At 41.2% G+C, this 22,164-nt stretch overlaps 1 protein-coding gene across 2 annotated transcripts in view; it reads left to right on the top strand.

The window, feature by feature from the left end:
• Nr3c2 (nuclear receptor subfamily 3 group C member 2) overlaps window positions 1-22,164 on the top strand; it is a 324,444-nt gene that overhangs the window by 240,964 nt on the left and 61,316 nt on the right. For both annotated transcript variants that reach the window (XM_026392708.2, XM_026392707.2), the window contains exon 5: window positions 21,632-21,979. In XM_026392708.2, coding sequence (XP_026248493.2) covers window positions 21,632-21,979 — 348 coding nt within the window. The remainder of the gene's footprint in view (window positions 1-21,631; window positions 21,980-22,164) is intronic.

Genomic DNA, 22,164 nt, shown 5'->3' with positions numbered 1-22,164 from the left:
GTCCCGTCCCCCAGCGCCCCTCCCACCCACTAGCTGATAGCCTCGGGGACCTACGCCTGTTTTCTAACTATTTCCACAGTGGTGGGGGCAGTTTTGGCTTTGCTGTTGTTCAGGGTACCTCACATTATTGTCACCCCCTATCCTGCTACCTCAGATGATGGGTTCCATTCTGAGAATACTAAGAATTGGATAGTTAGTCCTCATAAAGTACTGGGATGTCATTCAGGATGTAAGAGGCTTTTAATTTCTAGGGCTTTTCTTTTTAATTTATCTGTTTTTTTTTTTTTTAACCCACTTCTTTCTATTGTTTCATCCCCACCCACCTCTCTCCACCTACCCTGTGGCTTCTGCTGACACATGGTTTTCACTGTGCATTTCTGCAAAATGCTTCTCTCTGCCCGTCTCGGCCAGATTGTCACCTGAGATCCTACATTCCAAATTGCCAAGAGAGGGTCCCACTTAATCAGTCGGTCACTGTGGGGACAGATTTTCTGATTGGGTTGAATCCTCCAGAGTATCCATAGAAATGGCTGCTTTGCCTCCTTGGCCTTTCCTTAAGTGGGCTGGTGGCAGCACGTGACCTTAAAGAAACCTGTGATCCAGTTCTTAGAAAGGAACTAGGAGTGTAGCAGTCAGAGGGTAATAGACAAAACAAACTGCAGTCGAATGTTAATTGTGGAAATTCCACGTAAACATAAATCGTAGCAGGTTTTCTGACACCCTCGTTTTTTTTTATTACTCATTTTAAGCTATCCATCCTTTTTTAAGAATGAAAACAACTATTGGTGTTTAATAGCAGATTGACAAATAGTAGCTTTTCATGTTTCTCAGAACAGAATCAAAGCCTTATTTTGAAATTGAAAACTTTTCAATATGGTTACTTTGAAAATACAGGAGCCAACACACACACACACACACACACACACACACACACACACACACTAAATAAATTAATAAATAATTTAGTTAAATAAAATCTTAAACTTCTTAAAAGAAATCAATTAATGTGTAAGGTGGAAGTTCTCTTATGAATCATCTGTCTTTACCTAAAGAGAAGAGAACCAGCCACTGAAAACGAATCATCCTGGGTTTGCTGTACACAGCCATCTTAGAAAGTAGCCATCAGTCACTCTAGGTGGAATGCCTGCCTGCCTGCTCTCTGAAGGAGGTGCATGTGTCATGGATCAGACTGAGTCCTCAAAGTTGTAACCATTGAATTTATTTAATATAAATTCATAGTTATGTCCACGAAGGAACATAACTTGATGTTCTTTTCATTTGAAAATCTAGTGCCTAATGATCTGCTGCGTGCAGTCTTTCCCCTTCTTCACAATGAAACGTGACTGTGGAGGGGAGGGAAAGCAGTTCATGTTACTGGGCCCCTAGTTTATGTTACTAACCCTCTTGTCTCACCTCCAGAAGGTACAGAAAACCATTCCAATAAATGTGTCCTCTGTGTCACTCTGAAGTAGTGAGTGACACTCACTACTTATTTAACATTTAATATCATTAGTTTAGGGTGATGGTTTTTCTGGACCAATGACAGGCCTTTAAAGGTTAACCCAATTTTAACAATTTAAAAATATTTTTATTGATTTGTCAAATTGTAAGATACAATAGTGGCAGGGAAACGAAATCAACAAACACCAGTAGCTTGTTTTCTGTATCCAGTGCAAACTCAGTAACAAATTTGCTGAGAAAGACATCAAGAAAGTTCCATTTACATTAGCTACCGCATGCATGTGCTCACACATACACACACACACACACACACACACACACACAGGCAAAAACTCTAGGAATAAACTTCACCAAGGAGATGAAAGTTCTCTACCATGAAAATTACAAAACACTGATGAAAGAAATTGAAGAAGACACAAAAAGGTGGAAAGATGCACCCCAGTTCACAGACTGAAAGAATCACCTGTATGAAAATGTCTGTACTGCCCAAGGTGAACTACAGACTGATGCAGTCCCTGTCAAAAGGCCGGTGACTTTCTTCACTGAACTAGAAAAAAAAAAATAATCCTAAAATTTACAAACACAGAAGTCCCTGAAGAGCAAAAGCAATCCTGAGCAAAAGGAGCCAAGTGGGAGGCGTCACAGTCCCTGACTTGCAGACATACCTCAGAGCCACAGTAAGGAAACAGCATGGTGTTGTCCTGAAAACAGACACACAGACCACGCGACAGACCACGCGACAGACATGAACCCACCCACACGCAGCCAACTGATTCTCAGCAAAGACACCAGAAACCAACCTTGGAGCAAGGAAAGTCTCCTTGATAAATGGTGCTGAGCAAAACTACATATTCATGTGCAGAAGGTTGAAACTCCACCTGTCTCTCAGGGTATCCAAAAATTAACTCAGAATGGATCCAGGACTTTAAAGACAGACCTGAAACTCCCAGAAGAAAACACAAGGGAAATACTTTAAGACGTGGATACAAGCAGTGATTCTCTGGATAGGAACCCAAAAGCATAGTCAACAAAAGCAAAAAATGACAGACGGGGTGACATCAAACAGAAAAGCTTCTGCACAGCAAAGGAAACAATCCAAAGTGTGAAGACACAACCTGGAGAGCAGGAGAAAATATTTGCCAACTCTTCACCCATCAAAGGTGTATAAAGAATTCAAAAAACCAAGTAAGGCCTGGGGATATAGCATATAGCTCAGCTGGTAGTGTGCTTGCCTCGCATGCACAAAGCCCTGGGTTCGATCCGCAGTTACACACACACACACACACACAAAAAAAAAACAAACAAACAAGAGGCACTTAAAAAGATGAGCGAATGATCGGAGTTGACCTTCTCAAAAGAGGAAATACTAATGGCATCATTAGCCAAACCTAAACTACAAGGAGATACCATCTCACTCCAGATAGAATACCTGTCGTCAAAAAAAAAAAAATAAGGCTGAGAATGTAACTCAGCGATAGAGCACTTGTCCATCATGTGCAAGGCCCTGGATTCAGTCTCCCAGCACAGCACGCATGCGCAAACACACACACACACGCAAGCATATCCTGTAAACATTCATAGAAAAGGGAACTCATGCTGTTGTTGGGAATGTAAATTAGTACAGCTATAGGGAGAACAGTATGGAGGCTCCTCAAAGAACTAAAACCAGATCTACCTGGCATGGTGTAAATCAGTGGTAAAGTGCACAGCTGGCTTGCATGAGGCTCTGGGTTTGATCACCAACACCAAAATAATTAATTAGCTAAAAAATTAAATTTTTAAAAAAAGATCTATCATGTGATTCAGCAAACCCACTTCAGGGCATATACTTTTAAAAGTGAAATTAGTGTAGCAAAGAGATACCTGCATGCCCAAGTTTATTGCAACAGTGGTCACAATAGTGGAGATAGGGAATCAGCCTAAGTGCCCATCAGCAGATGAGTGGGTAAGGAAAATGTGGTCAGTATACATAGTGGAGTATTATTCAGTCATAAAGAAGAATGAAATCCAGGCATTTTTAGCAAAATGAATGAAACCTGGAGGGCATCATGATAAGTGCAATAAACTAGACACAGAGAGATAAGATCTACTTATTGTAAAGGTCAACCTGCAAGTAGAAAAGTGGTAGCAAGAGATTGGGAATAAGTGATTGGATGTGACAGTGTTGTGCATGCTGTTTGCTTTTATGGAAATACCACACTGAATCCGTTAACTTGTACAATTAATATATTTAGATAATAATAAAAATTATAATATTACAATGATTAATAAAGGAGAGTAAAAGTTTTCTGTAATACATGTGGGACTAAAGATCAAATAATAGGATGTTTGCTGAGCACTTTAGATACTAATTAAAAAATAATGATTTACTGTTTCATAGAGAGTTTCTTAAAAGCTGAACTAACCGAGCTAATAGAAATGATTTCATTAGAATGTGCTGCTTCATTATTTTGAAAAGAAGATCTGTCAACAACAGTATAAAGGCAATTACTGATGTAGGTCATTGAAATAAGAAACTCCAAAATGCAGTTGGCCTATGTTCCTCCTTCAGTGTTTTGTACAGTGTTTATTATTTTGAGAGCATCATGATACAAAACACTTTGAAATAGTGATACAAATAAGCATTTATTCTGTTCCACCCATTCCTTTGGCAAGTATCCAGGAGCACATGCCCCCCAGGGGCCCCGCAGTCCTAGGGACGATTTCAGCATAGCTATGAGAAGGTAGTCGCTGGCCTGGATTCCCCTTGGCTCATCTGTAGAAATAAAGAGTTATCATGGGTCAGATACGCAGAGGAACTTCAGCAAAAACGCACTTAAAGAGCACCTGTAGTACAGTGGCGGAGAGCTCTGCAGTTGGTGCTTTAGAAACAGAATCAGCAACTTGACTTGTGCCTGTTGAAATAGGGGGGCAGGATCTCAGGGTGGCTTCATGTGCCTGTACCCCTCAGTACCTGGGTAGCCTCATCTCACGCATGCTTTGTGCACAGATCCCATCCAAAGGCCTGCCAGTGCCTGCAGATGCTCACAGATGCGCTGTCTAGAAAGGGGAGCTGGGCACCGTGAAGCTGGATCCTCTTCTCCATCCTCACTCTAGAAGATTCAGGTCGCATCATTAAACTTTTCCAGATAATGTTACTGGTGACACTACGGTTGGTTTCCCCATTGATTTATGGGTAAAGAAAAACCCTTCTCTAGCTAAAACATTTGATTAGAATACTCTGGAGTTGAAAAACAGATCGGAAACAAAGGGGAAATCTTCAATGAGTGGTGACTTTTTGATTCATTTACTCTGTAACTCCTCTGTCTTATTCCCTAGCAGATTTTCATATCCTATGGGGTCAGTTTTTCTCAAAATTATTTGATGTATTTTTTTTTCTTTAATAAAATCTGGCCAAACGAGGTGGCATACACCTGTAATTCCAGTGGCAGAGGAGGCTGAGGAAGGAGGATCTCAAGTTTAAGATCAGCCTTAGCAACTTAGCAAAGCTAAGGAACTTAGCAAGATCCTGTCTCTAAATAAAATACAAAAAAGACTTGGGGATGTGGCTTAGTGGTTAAGTGTCCCTGGGTTCAATCCCCAGTACCATACAGGAAAAAATAATTTAAAAATAAACAAAATCTGAAGCCTCCCCTGGAGTTATTTGAAATTCAAACTAAGAGGAATCCTATGACTGAACATAAAGCAGTGAGCACATTCCTGGTTTGTTTCAACCTACAAACACACACTCCTTTCAGTCTCTTCCCTGTCCCCTTTACAAGGTTCTGAGCCACTCCCAGGAATCGTCCTGAGTGACTAGTCCTGCCACCTGCTCCCCAGGCCCTCCCCACAGGCAGTACCTTCTCCCAGCTTCAGTGCTAGGGCAGGTTCTGCTAAGTCTGATTTGAGTGACAAGTTATCCTCGTCAGCCTTAATGGGGGCCTTTCATTTACACCAGACACATAGGAAGGCCAATAGGGAGCCAACAGGATTCCTGTGTGTATTAGTTTCCTACAGCTGCTACAACAAATGATCACTTGTTTATTGGTTTAAAAGAACACAGATGTAGTATCCCATAGCTCTACAGGTTAGAAGTCCCAAGTGGATATTGCTGGACTAAAATCAGTGTGTCAGCAAGCTGGGTTTCTTTGAGGAGGCTCTAGAAGAGAATTCGCCTGCTTGCCTATTTCAGGTTCTAGGGGCTTGACTATTTACTTCAGCCCCTGGACAGATTAAATGCATTCTTCTCCCTGTGCTGCCATGGTCACATCTCCTCCTCCCCCAGGCCCACCTCCCCATTTCTCTTATAAAGACTTTTGTGATTATGTTGGACAGGCCTAGAAAATCCAGGATCATTTCCCGATCATAAAATCCTTAATGAAATCTTCAGAGTCTCTTTGCCATCAAGATGACATTTCTCAGCTTCCAGAGATGAGGAGGTGAACATCTTTGTAATGTTGGGGACCATTATTCTGCCTGACACAATATGTAGTGACTCATCTCTAAGAGGTACATGCTGCCACACTGGGATTACTTGGCTATGTTCCTGATCCTGGGCCACTGCATCCTTGCCTTCTTCATTCCCCTCTCTGTCTTCCTCTCCAACACCAGCTCTGCTCTCCACCAAGGCACCCTAAATTCTTCCTCACAGCCTCCCCGTTGTGCCTGTGCCCACGCAGTTCTTAAACAGCCTACACCTTCTTCCCTGGTCTGGTTCACTCGGACCCCTCAAAAATCTCATGGAGTCAGAGGTCAGTCTTCACAACGGAGTGGGCCTTCTTTCCCCTCTCCGAGAGTTTTGAAGTATTGCGTATAAGTAGAGTTAATTGACACTTGTCTTATGCCTTCCTTTGATGGAGTCAGTACCTCCCCTGTCCTTCTGAAGTTTCTATCAGAGCCAGTTTATCCAACTGTGAAAATTATTTGTTTTTAAATATTTATTACCAAACACTCTCAACTTCTCCAGGACAGGATTGTTCTTTTGTCTTTACATCCAGAGCCCTTAGTACAGTCAGCACTTAATAACTACCCCTGAATAAATGAATGAAAGAATGAGAGAATGTGGGGTCAAACCTTGCCAATGTACCACAGAGCTGAGTTTTCTTTAAAAATCAAAAACAGAAAAACCTAAGTTTGTTTATGCAGTTATTAAAGGAAAAAATGGGCCTTATTTTAAAACTAGTTCCATAACAAAGATTCCAAAGATGATGTTTTTAAAAAGTTCTGGTCTGATATTACTTTTCCCATCCCTGCACCAGGGAAGTGTAGGTCTTGACCTGCCCTTGACTTCTATAGTGTAATCTGGCAACTTCTTCAATAATTCTGTGTTGCAGAAAAGGCTTAGCATCTCTATTTACCATTCCTGCTGAAGAATTTTAAAGTGATGTTTGAATTTCCTGACGTAGCTATTGAAGCATAGTTTCTGTCATCGGCCTGGAGGAATGAGACGTTAGGACAGTTGTGGATGCTGTGAAGGTGGGAATTCTAGCCTTGGCCTGATGGTTTGTGATGAAGCATTTAGTTCAAGGTGAAAGGAAGTTAGGATGAATTGACCTAGAATAAAAGAGTGTAAAGTAGCAAGGAAAAGGGGTAGCAGACACTCAAAGAAAGCCCAAGGAGTGAATGAGCCCAAGATGATTAGGTTAAGGTCAAGATCACGTTGAGAGGCTTAGTGGAGTAAACCCCAGGATTATCCACCAAATCATAGAATCCCTGGTCTCCGGAACAGTTGTCATCCAAGCCAGGGAAATATACTAATTTCAGGTGAGAGGAAAACCTGTCTTCCAGGAACTTCAAGACTGACAGATGCTCAGCCCATATCTGGGCACCAGGTGAACAGAACCAAAATCAGCAACACTGTATTCAAGATCAAGGACGCAATCCCAGTCTTCCAGCTCCACCTCTGGGATGCAGAGGAGTGCACCAGCTGAAAAGGGGGACCTTGTGATGGAGGACCTCTCTGGCATTTATCCTGGGGGGCTGGGTGGGGGACACCTGTGTGTCTAGATAACTGAAGAATGTGAAACTGCACTGGGGATGGAATGAACTCCGTACAGGTGTTACCTGGGCATTCCTTTACCTTGTAGTCATTGTTTAATTGTACATTGAAATCGGCCAGGTGCAGGGCTGTGGGAGAGGGAAAGGGATGCCACTTTCCAAGATGAGAAGTTGGCTGTAAACCCAGGGACGGGGACCCTGTTACCTCCAGGTGGGTCAGCAGGAAGTTGACCCTGGGGAGCAGGCCAGCCCCACAGCTGGGAGGAAGCTTGCATGGCAGGGAGGCTGGATTCCATCACAGGAACACATGCTCTTTTTAAGGGGTGGCTAGTAAGGAGGCCTGTTGTGTAGAGCTCAGCTTGGATTTTAGTGTGAGCAGGGATGTTGAAATCATTCAGTCATTTCTCATTTTTTATGAGTGTGGTAGCCTACAGGATATGCTCTTGTCAGTCAACACATACACCCTTGGGTGGGGCCAGGGCACTTGTCCTCACCTTGAGAATTACAAGCCCAATGCTGTGATTGCTCTAAGACTTTGAAAATCTCTCTAGGGGCTCGGTGAGTCTATCTGTGTTCTATCTGTGCTGCTTGCAAATTATGTGTGTTGTTTAAGAGTGGCACTGGTAATAAGCCTGGGACATCCAGGAAGCTGAATGTAAGTTTTACTGTATGAGTAAGGAGAGTCCGATATCTTACAACACTATGACCTCTTTAAGGAATTTGGTATAGAATTCACCTAACTATAGGCACGGGGTGGGGGCTGTGGGAATCAAGGCTCCGTCGTGGGAGGGGCTACTTCTCAGCTCCAGTTTGCCAGGGGGCAAGCAGACAGGTATTTGTCAGATTTTACGAACTTTTTTTTTTTTTGAGAAATGTCAGAGATGCAAATTTTTGTGTGAAATATGTCAAAGAGTTTGAAGATGAAAATGAATTTTTTATTATCCGTAGCTCGCTTTCCAGTTTATGACACCTGCTATTAAGGAAACTACAGGAGCATAATGAATTAGCACGCTTCTTTTCTCAATTCACATCTGATTGTTTTTGTTATCTTTCTAGCTCATTCTTCTGGTTTTCAACAACTTCCTTAGTGTAGACTGGTGGTTTGCAGCCAGGGGTGGTGTCACCTCTAGGAGGGACATTCTGCAGTCTGGAAGCATTTTGGTGGTCACAGCTAGAGCCTAGGGGGCTGCTCCTGGCATCTAGTGGGACAAGGATATCGCTCATCATTCTGCAACGCACAGGACAGTCCGTTCAACAGAGAACCACCCAGCCCAACGCGTCAATAGAGATAAAATGAGAAACTCTGGTATAGAACCGTGTTTTAATTCTCCTTCCTTTCTGCCTCCATCCCTCCCTCTGATTCTCCCTCTGTTTCTGATCTCATTCAGAATCTTTAGGGTTAGTAGTTCTTAATTTTAAAGAGCAGGAAAAATCTTGTGGGGAATTGGTTAAAATGAAGACTCCAGCCTCCACTTGTATCCTGATTGTGGACCTTGGGCAGCCTAAATTCCGCCTCTCGGGTAAGCCCCAGGGGGAGACTCTGAAGACCAGGGACCACCATTGGAGAAACAGTATGATAACCTTTCTTTTCAAGGCCTGTGGTCTTAGCATCTTCATTTTATTGGAGGCTTTATCATTTGAACTGCTCAGTTATATGCTGTTACTTTTATTAAGCCTTTAAAATACACTTAGCTAGCCAGGTGTGGTGGTGCATACCAGAAACTTGGGAGGCTGAGACAGGAAAACCACAAGTTTGAGGCCAGCCTCAGCAACTTAGCGAGGCTATAAGCAACTTATCAAGACCCTGACTCAGAATAAAAACAAAAAAGGGACAGGGGAAGTGTCAGTTGTTAAGTGCCTGTGGGTTCAATCCCTGGTACCAATAAAAAAAAAAAATGTGTATATATATATATATATATATATATATATATATATATATATACACACACACACACACACACACACACACACACACATGTATATATATATATAGATTCATATAGATCTATATAGATATGTGTATATCTGTATAGATATACATGTGTATATATGTATAAATATATGTATATATGTGTGTCATGTGATATATGTATATATGTGTGTCATGTGATATATGTATAAATATATGTATATATGTGTGTGAGTGTGTGTATATATATATATATATATATATATATATATATATATATATGTATATGCATAGCTCTTAATATTTATGCTTTGGTAAATAAAGAAATTATGTAATTGTGAACAAAGACTTAAAATTCTTTATAATAACTTTTGGTTCTTATAAATTATCCAGATAGCTGGATAGTATATCTTAGAGTTTCTTCCCAAAATTTTTAATTTATTTCTTCCATCTTTTTTTTTTAATGTGTCAGTATATTTGCCCTCCAAAAAGCTGGTTGATGATGGCTCCCAGAAAATACAATGTTAAGATTTTGTCTGTTTTTTAAGCATGTGAAAATTGGGAAATGTGAACCATATAACAACTTTTAATATAGAGAATAATTCAAGTAAATGATTTCTTGACCAAACCTATGTAATTTAAATGTAACAAAACATTGACTCCCATAGAGATCAGCTTATGCCCTGTAACATGAAGATCATATGGCAAGGCTAGTTGGGAGTACATTAGATCCGTTATCCAAATGCTGCTCTGTACTTAGGAAAACTGCATGTTTATGCCAAGGTAGTCTTAGTTGCCCTCAAGGGGTTCAACTCATGCTTACATTCCATTTGTCATTCATGGATTGATTTCAACTCTCGGGACTTTGATAGGTCTGCAGCAGTTATTCAAGATCATCTTGGTATTTACAGTTGGGACAATACATGCCAATTAGCAGGTGATTTGCCAAGCCTTGTCCTCTGGTGTATCATCACCAAAACACAGGTGTCCTTCCAAGACAGCTGACAATCATTCAAACACGGGGGGTCTGATAACCACCAAGAATCATGAGGAGCTTTGTCATCTCCACCTGCAACAACTTCTTATGGTAATTCTGGAGAAGCATTTTTTTTTTAAATTTTACAGTCTAGAATTCTGTTTGGTTTTACAGCCACATCGAATTGTGGCTGTAGTCAACACATTGAGAAAGTTAACTGGTTCTAGAGGATAAGCAAAATATCCATTCAATTCATTTGCTCTGACCTTTGCTTTGTTCAAATTGAGTAGATAGTACAGTGGTTGTCCATAGGCTTGGGAGAGGTCTTTAGCCTCCCCCTCATAACTTTCATCAATGCCTTCCAACCTACCATAAAGAAATATAAAGGGTAAATGTCTCATGAGCAAACATGTTTTCACAGTTCCTTCACCTAAATCAGATTCTGTGGCTGACCCTGCTAACAGGCCGCTGGACTTGAAAGGATGCGACCCGTTGTATACACCCCCTCTACCAGCTGGAATCTCGGGCCAGCCATTTATCTTCCTGGCGCCTTCTTCCCTTTGAGTTAAAATGAGATTAAACTGGCTGTTTTGTGAGGTCCCTTCTGGTCTTAGAAAGCTGTAATTCTGTTCAGGTGCCCACAAATTGGGTCCTGGAACCTCAAATCATCGATGGTCTTTCAGGGTAGGAAATGATCATAGCTTTTCTTTGCATTTTTTCATCCCTTCCACAAGTATAGAAAGGGCCAAGGGCAAGGACACCCCGTGCGTCCACCCGCAGAGAGTCTGCTGTGTCTCCCTGATGCTCACGGGGCCCTCTGATTAGGAAGACGGGCTGCCTTTTCTGTATTCTGTCTCTGGAGAGGGTTTCCATGAAGCTAAAGAGTAAAAGCCTCTCTTTTGAGGAGCTTTTTTTTCTTTTTTTTTTTTTTGTTTGTTTGTTTGTTTGGCTTCTCCCTTTTTCCATCTCCTTCATACTCTCCCAGAGTCGGAAGTGACAAAACTGTCTGCTTGGGTGCTGCCCAGCAAGAGAAGCCAGCAGCAGGCCCCGTGGGCATGGGTTGCTAACCCTGTCTGCTTCTGCACCCAGCACATTTCTTCTTGGGCCACAGTTAGTTGGCTCCTTTTTGTTAGCAAGGCTGGGTTGCACCTTGACTAGAGTTGTTTTTTAGGTAGACCATACCCTGATGTTTGGAGTGAAACGCAACAGTCTCTCTTTCTGTCTCTTAAAAGCCTCCACAGCGAATTGTGGCTGTAGTCAACACATTGAGAAAGTTAACTGGTTCTAGAGGATAAGCAAAATATCCATTCAGTTCATTTGCTCTGTCCTTTGCTTTGTTCAGTAAGCAGTTCTTTAATGCACACTGTGGGCCATGCAATCAAATACTTAGGCAAGTTCTAAGCATAATAATCCAGAAATCAAATAAAGGAATCTAGAGTGTCATTCTGTTGGGGATGGTCTCATGACTTGTTTTTCATGGCCAAATCTGTGAAGGAAGACTATCTAAATTTAAAAGAGACTTTCTAACCTTAATTGTGGATTCCCCCCCCCCCGCAAAAAAAAAAAAATACATTTTCTAAAGGGAAAGTTATAGCCTTATGTCATTCTTCTTCTTACGTAAGGGGATTAAAAATTATGCTGGGGATTAAAATTTGTGTTTTACATGATATGTGACTCAAAACAGCATTACTCATTTGAAAATTGTAGCATAAAATTGACTTTAATCCAAATCAGCAGTGAAAAACTGACTTTCCAGAGCCACCTGTCATACTGGAGGGGCTTGCTCTCACACCAACAAAGCCACCTGTGGAATCTGCCCACCCAAGATCCCACTGGTTCCTCTGAGCTCCATATAGAAGTGTTAAACTCATCAGGTGCCAGAAGTCTTGCTTCAGATACAGGGGAGCCATCTTTGGAACACAAGAATACTTGAAGGATGTGGCAAACAGTAGGAGAGAAGAAACAAAAACTGTTTTTAACTTTTTTATTATAAACATGGTGTTACTTTAAGAATTACCGGCAATGATTTAAAAGTGAATTGCACCCCTCCAAAAAAACCACTTGCCCAAAAGGCCCACTTATCCTTCCTGAAGTACTTACGTATACCTCCCAGAAGTCTTCCTCAGGGCAGTGCACCTCCTCAGCTTTGATGGAGAAGGACTGGCTGGTTTCCATCGAAGTTCGTGGTTTATTCTCAATGTGAAAGAAAAAGTGCACAATATAAGGAATTGCCAAAAATAGTACGCCCTTTACTGTTACATTCTCCTCAAAGTTTGTTTTCAATGAGTTCCCTTCTTGTTTATTAGTGTTTTTCTCTAGTGAATTTTTCTTTCCTTCTTTTCTTTCCTTCTTTTCTTTTTTTTCTTCTTCTTCTTTTTTTTTTTTTTTTTTTTTTTTTGGTGTTGCTAAATGATGTAAATGTGAAGAATACTTTGGAAACCCAAACGGAAAGCATATTCTTTTAAAGAAGCTTTTGTTCACCCTGCTGTGCTGAATTAGGTTTGGAGAGAGTCATCAAAGCTCTGGAATTTACACTGTGGCAGAATACCAAATGAAAAAATAGAAGTGAGCCTTGTAAACAGAGCTGGGCAGGGCAGGCCTGCATCTCCCCCTCCCTGGCACGGATGCCCAAAACCTGCCAGCACAAGACATCATCAAAGCGCCTCAGGATGCTGCAGGACCAGCCCCGGGGGCAATGGAAACCTGAGGAACAACTGCAAGAGGGTCACTTATTCAAACAAGGCCATTTGGGTTTGGCTCTGCTGGATCTGGGAGTTTCCAGACCAGTTCAGCCCGTATCCTGAAGAGAACCCGGCCTAGAAAAATAACTATTTTTTCAAGTACATGCATCATTGGCTACTATTAATTCTTAATTTAGACTCACTCTGATAATGTCAGTGGAATAAAATGTGGAATAATATTTATTTAAAGCACATAAAAGCTGTAAACATTAACATTGGTTTTTCTCTTTCCTTGGTCTGTTTAATCTGTCCCCCAACTTGAGTGGCATCCTGTTAACTGGTTAATTTGCACTTAGGCTCATCCTGTTTTATGTTGGTATTAGCCTATAACGGGAAGACTTTAAAAATTCTGTATGGCCGTAAAATGTCATTAATATTAGGGTGATAGAACTCAGAAGGAGGAACTATCTTCTGTGTGAACCACTTGTAAAACACATGACTTCTCTATCCATGCAGAGGACTGTTATTTTCTGTTTGATTACCTGACTTTGTGGCTCCTTTTCTTAGCAAACAACTTTGATGATTTTTTTTTGATTATTCAGTTATAGTCTCCACATTGGTAGTCTTGAGTAAAACTTGCCCAGTTTATTCTTCATATAAGTAATATTGAAGATTATTTTGATCTCTTTTAAATTTAGGTGATTTTTATGCTGTTAAGGTATAATCCTTGGAAAAATAATTAAAATTATAATGTTATAGCTTTGAGTAATCATTTTACAGAAAGAATATTGAACTAAGGAATATTTTTGATGAGGAGAAACATTTTTGAAGAAAACAAGTAGAAATATTTTTCAAGAAAATTAGTATTGGAGATGAAACTAGACTAGTGTCCTCAACTGTATATTTTTTCACTTCTCATAAATAGTTTTTATTTCTTACATATATAAATGATGCTGATCCTTTAAAAAAAATCAAAAATTGAATTCAGGCAACATCTTTAGTCGCCTCATATCTTTCAGGGCAAGTCCAAGTTGCAAGGGGCCTGGGTACCAAAGGCACCAAGATGTGGAATCCATTGCAGTAAAGTAGCAACAGATGCTGAGAGGGAAAGCAGGATCATCCAAACAGACTGGAAAAGCCACATCCAAGGAAGTCTGTGTGTTATATTTTGAATATTCTTTGAGCACCTATTTAAGGCATCTTCTGTTGAATTTTTTGTAAAGAAAAATACCATTATCTAGCCTAATATCCTCCTCAGACATCTGTTTAGTAAACTCTTTTTCTTCTTTTTTTGTAGTGCTATGGATTTAACCCAGGTCTCACGCATACCAAGCCCACACTCCACCACTGAGCTGTGCGCCCTCAGCCCCCAGCTCTTATATTTCTGTATGATATTTGCTTAAGGTGAATCCCTCTCCAGGTGACTTCCAGTTTGAGGAGGTCTGCACCCAGCCCGTTCTCTGGGTTTTCTACTCAGGATGGGTTCTTGCATCTGACTTGTCCTGCTCAGCCTGAACCTAGTGAGGATTATGCTAGAACTTGGGAGGGTGCAGTCAATTAAGCAGGGTGCCACAGTCTATTTCCAGGTCACTGCCTTCTGCCTCGTACCTGTACCTCATTCACCTCCGTGACCTTGTTAAAACAGTAATGTTTCTTCATAAACCATTTCTAATGAGGCTGTCTTCCTTGCATACCCAATGAGATCATGCTTCATGTAGTAAATCCTCTGCTCAGACACATGCCAACAGGGCAGCCCTTGCAGCTGTAAAATAATTCACTTTTTAACTGAGGGAGGGACCCTTGGCTGGGTGGCATGGCTATCACAGAGACAGTTTTTTGAATTTTATTCTAAGTATGTTACTTAGAGGCTTAGCATACACATATGTATCAATCCAACAGTTATTCCTAGAGAATAATTTACAAAGAAGATAATATGTATTTTCTAAAGAATGCCAATTGATTTAAAAGATATTTATATCCCAAAATCTCAATTATCAGTTGCAATGGAACTTGTAAACTTTGTTTTCAGGAAGAGATAAAGTTCTTCCTCCAGTTTATTCTAGATCTCATAAAACAGGTTGGTTTGACTTTTATCTTTTAGCTTGTTCCTCTGGTTAGAATTAAGAGCAATTGTCCTAACCAAGAGCAAAAGCAAAAAGCCTAGGTTGTCCCCAGAGCAGTAACACCCATGTCTGCAGAGGTTGACTGCACTGCCCAGGGAATTCGACAAGAAAGCCACCATACTGGTTCAGGGTGGTATATGCCACGTCTTTGAAAGACAAGCTTCTGTCAACAGAGGTGACCTAGCGTTAATCTTGCAGATAACTGAGAAAAGTTATTGTGCCTCTAGATCCCCTTCTGGCCCCCTTTAAGCTCCTGCTTAGAGGTATGCTACTGGTGTGAAGGGGCTTCTCACCCTAACTACCATAGCCACGCACTGTGCTTGTCCCTCTGCAGGTCACTACCTCATATGGTGCATATGAAGATTGAATGGGATGTATTTTAAAAGATGCTTTCTTAGTGTCTGGCATGTGGATCCTCAATTAATGATAGCTCTTTACTCTTTCCCCCACTAGGCAAATTGTACAGTCTTAGAATATGAAGAAACCCCAAAGTATACTTTAGATATGGGACTGAGCAAACACTCCTGTGCATTAATTACAGTGGTGAAACCCCTTTCTAAAAGGGTGGTGTGAAAGAGGGAGCATAGAGAACTTTAGGTGGGTTTTGTTTGTTTGTTTGTTTCTACAATGCTGGATATTCCTTCAAGAGTGTATTCTGAGATCACAGTATTTGCTCTCTGTGCATCTCTTGGAGAAATATTTCTAACTTGCCTCTTACCTGACTTATAAGTGAAAAGGATTTATTCTTGTTTTTCAGACATATAGGAATCAGACTTTCCTTTCAGATGAATGTAGGGCTTGATTGTACCTTGGTGGGTCTTACTTGCCTCCATGGTGGGGCCCCCTGGGTCTCCAGAGCTCATTCACCTTCCCACCTGAGGGCAGAACTGTACTTGGGAACAGGTGCCTGTCTGCCTAAGACTCGGAGTTTATAGAGTGTTGTGTGTTCTTGCGAGTAATACATTCCAGGCTCTCCCCATAACACATTCCAGAATGCTTGAAGGGAATTTTGCTGAGGTCGAATCTAAACCCTTTCTTCTGCCTTTTAAACCCTCTGTGTCTTATCTTGGCCTCAGTGGACACAGAAAAATGCATTGTAGCTACTCAACATGATTCAGCAAATGTCACTTCAAGTTTTCAAAACTGCTATTGGGTTTCTCACTTCCTTCAGCCTCTACTGTGGAGTCTGTCAGCTCCAGATTTTTTTTCCCCTCCTTATATTGTTTTCCTGTTTTATCCAGGGACTTGCAAGGGGGAACATTTATTGCTTTGTTGCTCCCTCTGATACCTCAGAACAGCAATGGCCGGGACCAAGTAGGAATCTTCACTCAGAATAATTGATGGTCCTCCAGACCCTGGTGCTCTATGTCCTTCCTAAGAGGTGCCACAGAGAGCGTTAGGGCTACAGGGTAGGCTCGGCCCTGCCAGTTATCCCAGTGGTGCTCGGTCTTGTCCTAATCCAAAACCAGCCACTGTTTCAGCCGAAGAAAGTTCTGGAAGCCTTCTCCGATGCCCTGAGCTGATCACAAAGAAACTACTTCCCTGACTGTTTCCTCTTCCTGTGAGGCTCTTGTTGGACTTCACCCAGTCCCCAGCCTGGCCATGCCTTGAAGACGAGCGGTCTCATCTTTAAAACCCTGGGCCAAGATGGAGCTTTCCCACATCTGTCCTCTTGGGTACATTCCCCTGAATCTGACTCCTTTAAAAGAAAAAAAGGAATGAAGGGTGGGGGGTGGGGGGAGGAAGAATAGGATTACAGAAAATACAAACGCCGTACCAATAATCGTGTTCATCATCTGTTTCACTTGGAGGTACCCACTGGAAAGCCCTGGCTTTGCCCCTTTTCTGTCCCCCTGTGTCCAGTAGGGAAGGTGGACTTCTGTCACAGAACCCTGTTCCCACTCCCGTGTATTCCCACCAGCCTCTGCTCACTTCTGGTTTCTGGCTGAGGGAGGCCCTTTTGGGTGGGTCAGTGGCTCTTGACTGTGGGTGGATCCCCCTACAGGAAGGTGGCCTGGTTCACTTCCAACTCCTGCTCTGGGCATGGTGAGAATTACACAGAGAGGGTAGGAAAGTGTGAGCCCCAAGAAGAGATGAGATCATTTCTCCCTGCCATTTCTCTCCAAATATATTGTCGGGATCCTCACCTTAAAAATTAGCAGCAGCAGCTTTATAAATTTAATGACTGTATTGATTCAGCTTCTCTGAGATTTTAATCTTGTCAGGGCTCAGATTTTTGTGAGTCAACATTGCATTGCTGGCAAAGCAGGAAACTCCCTACACTATGGATATTAGGTTTTTTGCTAAGTAATTGGTAAACGTATCCTACAACAACAGCAACAAAATTGTATTTATTATGGATATAGATAAAGATGCATATGGATAGATTTACACGTTAAAATTTAATAATATGGAGGAGATCCATTCATTTGGAAAGTCTTTTAAAGTGGCCCAAGGTTGGGTTTGTGTTTATCTTTGTAGGCTTTCAAAGCTAACAAAATTAACAATGCATGTTAATTTGTTAAGCTGAAAATACTTGGAAATACTTTTGGAAACACTCCATTTTCAACTTTATGAACCACTCTAGGAGTATTTATCAACAATTGAAATGCCACTTTGCTCTACTCAATTGAGTAGCTATTTATTTATTCATGAGTGCATCTTGCCCCTGGACCCTCACCACATTCTATTAGAGAGTCTGCCTTGAGGACCGTTTAGATGCTCCTTTTCTTATTAGTACAAATTAGGATGGTTTTTCTGTGCGACCAATTAAACCTGTAGAAAAATGACATAGAAATCTTTAGTTGCCCCCTGTGTCTCCTCTGGCAGTGGGAAGACAAAGTGAAGTCATGCAGAAACATGGTCAGGGTCATTTCGATGAAATCTAGGCCCCAGGTATGAGGTGGCAAGAAAAATCACCTGCTAAAGTGCATGGAGGAGGTGCTGTCAGTGTCCTATGGGCTGTAATTACATGTGGCCCGTGAACAGAAAAATACATGTTGTAACATAATTTTCTGATGTTTATTGCCAGGACCTTAAATTTCGAGAGATGGAAGAAAGCATTTGTAAAATGTCAGAATTCTCACTTTATTTTTTCCTAGTGAAATGGTGTGATTGGGGGAAAAAAAATCTTTATTCTTCTAGATCTCCACCTTGTATTCTACTAGTGGAGGTATTGGGGGTGGTTATCCTTCTGACCATTTCTTAGACAAATGAGTCTGTAAGTGACGGAAGCGTTAGAAAAACTCGGTGGATCTCATCATCATCTTGGGGCTGCTGTGGGCAGCCATCTTTCTGTACCATGGGTGGTTGGACTTGAGGGTCACCTCAGCCTCTGGAGGTAGTGCTAACCGAGCAAGAAATCTTGCCAAGCGTGTTTCCAGGCCTTAGTGAATCTTGAGATGCCACTGGAAATTTTTCTCAATTATTCTACAGCCCCACTGAGAGGCTCCCTGCTTGCCTTGCACGTGTTAGTAGATATAGGAAGCCGGGCCTCACCTCTGCCAGTTCCTGGGGCAGGAAATCCATGAGGAATCTATGGAAATCTGTCTCTTGGCAGTTCCAGGGAGACCTGGCTGCCAAGACACTACCATTAGTCATTAATGACTTGGCACCTGAGGGCAGTCACTAAGCACACACTAGTTATGGTGACATCCAGGTGGGACGGTGAGTTGAAGTGAAATTGGGAGACATTTATAGTCACATTTGTGTACCGTACGCACAAATACACACACACACACATAATGTAGGGCTGCTGGTGCTGTCAATTGAGAAAGAGCATAGCTCTTGGCCTCCTTGGATCATGAGGTCCCCAAGCCAAATGGCCACTAATTCTGCCTTAATGTAGTAAGGTGCTAAACAGTGATAAGACCTAAAATTATGTTCACTGATGCTTTGGATAATAGAAACAATGTTCATTAAGTATCTTCAGCTGAAAATGTAATTAGCAAACATCTTAATTATATACTTGGATTTGAAGCTTGTGCTAATCTTAAAAGTATAAAAATAATACAAATTAGAGGAAAGGATTAGAAGAAAAACTATAGAGTATAGAAGTTATAAGTGTCTGCTCTGAGCCAAGACTGGATCCAAATCCTTGCGCTGGTATTAGCCAGCTCTGCAGCCACAGAAGATTACCTCATCTCTGTGTTTCACTTGAAAAAAAAAATGGAAATAGATAATAGTGCCTGGTCTTAGGGCCATGGTAAGCGTCAGAATGCTCAAAACATATACACAGCACATGAAACTGTGCTCAGAACCTAAGTGTTCACTACATTTTAGCTTGTATTTTAGAGATGATACTTTAAGAGTATAACTCCACAAATGGATCATTAGTAGAAACTTTGAAAAGGAATAACAACTTGGAGGTTTTATCTTACAATCTCAGAAGTTGGCCTTCATGTGCCACAGGGAAGTAAATTAATTCTTCATATATGTAATAGTTTGTTAAATTAACATTTGGAGATGAAACAAACGTATTCAATAACCATTTGTTTAGTACCCATAAGCATCACAGGGAGTGATATGATGTTATTAGGAGTATGTAGACCTAATTTCCAACTTTCAAAAGTTTAAATATAATGAGACTGCCATTTCTAAAAAAGTTACTTTGACTAATATAATTATTTATATAAACTATACTCCCTGGGCTTTTAGAAAAGTCACTGGGTAAATATGGTTGGCTATAGAAGCTGCACACTAAAGGCATCGATTACCTTGAACTGTTTAAGTAAATATAGATCATTACTGGATTCCAGGTATCCCAAAAAGATATTCACAAAATTAAAGCATAAAGTTGAGTAAAACCAAAATGCTCAATGTGATATTGACAATCTGCTCAATAAGTTATGCCACAGATAGGTTATGCCTGTATAAGTGCTAGAGAAAATATTACATATTCTTCATGGAATTTCATAGCATTGACCTTAAGTCAGCCGTGAGAATAAACACAGCATTATAGACCTACGGCCTAAAACAAATAGGAATCTTATAATTAATTTGCAAGCAAATATCACTTTTAATAAATTTGAAAATATCACCCATGGCTGTTTCTAGTCAATCAAATTATGACTATCATCAAATCTTACCACGTCTTATATAAAGGATAAGACCATTTTGATGAACTAGAATATTTTTAATATTTACAAGATTGTGAGCAAGAATGAAAAGTGACAGTGAAATAGTATTTCTATATCAGTGGTTATTTCTAACACATTATTATTTGTCACAGCCAGCCATTTTCCAGACAAATGAACCAAGTCTTAGAGAAGTTCATGTGACCTAGGAACAGTATCTAATTGCCCCAAGGACCAACCCATGCTCTTGAGAATTTTTCGGAACTCTCACAGAATCTCCACTTGACTGGCATTTTGGATGATGTTGGTGCTTGATTCTTTTCTTCTCTATTTTTGGTTTTGGAGGCACTTTGCTGATTTTGTTGTTGTTTACGTTCAGCCTTTGATTCATCAGAGGCATCCTGGTTGCGCTTACTGTTTTGTTCAGGGCTGCTGGCCCACACTTTCCCTGCAGCTTCCTATTAGCATATATGAATGGGATACATCTGTTTTTCATTGAAACAGTTCTAAAAACCAGATCTGTCTGTCAAGTCTTTTATTGACAGATACAGTGGACAAAAAAAACGAGTGAAACTTTAAAATTGCTTTGTTAATTTTAAATGCCTTAGAATTCAGATATCTAATGACTGTGTAGCAAATATATCTGCTGTGAGGTGATGGCTTGTCTTCCATCTGCATTGCAGGTTTTTCTGTGACGAGTGTGATAAATATTAATGCCTGTAATCGTAAACACAAATGGTTATTTTTTAAGATTTGATTGATTGATTGATTGATTGCAGTACTGAAATCGAACTCAGGGCCTCACACATGCTACGCATGTGCTCTACCACTGATCTACATCCCCAGCCCATGAAGGGTTATTTAAAAAAAAAAAAAAATCAAGTTAATTGGTGTAGCCTAGCCCTGGTCTGTGTTTGCTTTGGATCCTATAAGTTTGTACTATCTGTTTGTATTAAGTAGCCTGGTGTTGCTAAGCATTCATTAAATTTTAGCTGTATTTATTTTTATCTTGGGACCCATTTCTATCCGCATTGCAATATGATTTTGTGACACGCACCTTGGCTCCTCCCTCACTGGGTTGAACACCTGTTGAGGACCAGGATGAGGTCTGATCATGCTGCAGTGATTAGCTGGGTTCCTATGCAGAGTGTGCAGCATCTTGCTCTAGGAGGCAAGCGGGGCAGATCTCTAGAATGAATGAAAGAAGGCAGGCATTCATTATCCTAACTTCCAAAGTGATCATAGCTGGGCTTTGTACATTTTCTATTAGAAACATATTTAAAAGGCTGTGTTCCTATTAGTGTAGCAAGAACTCTTCAGAAGAAAAGACAGGATGCCAGCAAGCTTTGACTGACATCAAGTCAGTGTTCATTGTAATTTGCCTTGGGCAGTTGTAATTTGCCCGTATCATTTATGATTTTCTTTTGCAGCCCGAAAGTCAAAGAAGTTGGGAAAGTTAAAAGGAATTCATGAGGATCAGCCTCCGCAGCAGCAGCAGCCACCGCCCCCACCCCCCCAGAGCCCCGAGGAGGGGACAACCTACATAGCTCCTGCAAAAGAGCCCTCAGTCAACACGGCACTGGTTCCCCAGCTCTCCACCATTTCCCGAGCGCTCACACCTTCCCCTGCCATGGTCCTGGAAAACATCGAGCCCGAAATCGTGTATGCGGGATACGACAGCTCAAAGCCAGACACAGCCGAGAACCTGCTCTCCACGCTCAACCGCCTGGCCGGCAAACAGATGATTCAAGTCGTGAAGTGGGCAAAGGTACTTCCAGGTAGGATTGCGTCTTCCCCGCGCAGTCCACATCCTGAGCCAACCTCCCTCTGCCGGGCCACTGGCTGACAGTGCCCTTGGAGTTAGCATCCCTTACATCCTGATTCCAGGGTTTGGCGTGGATAGCCAGTAGATGGAGTGTGGAGGAAAAATCTAGTTAAGGAGTTCATTTCTTTTTTGAAAGAA

Source organism: Urocitellus parryii, chromosome 10 (assembly GCF_045843805.1).
Source record: "Urocitellus parryii isolate mUroPar1 chromosome 10, mUroPar1.hap1, whole genome shotgun sequence".
NCBI lineage: Eukaryota > Metazoa > Chordata > Mammalia > Rodentia > Sciuridae > Urocitellus > Urocitellus parryii.
The sequence above is the reverse complement of the archived record's forward strand: the minus strand, read 5'-3'. Positions and strand labels throughout refer to the sequence as shown.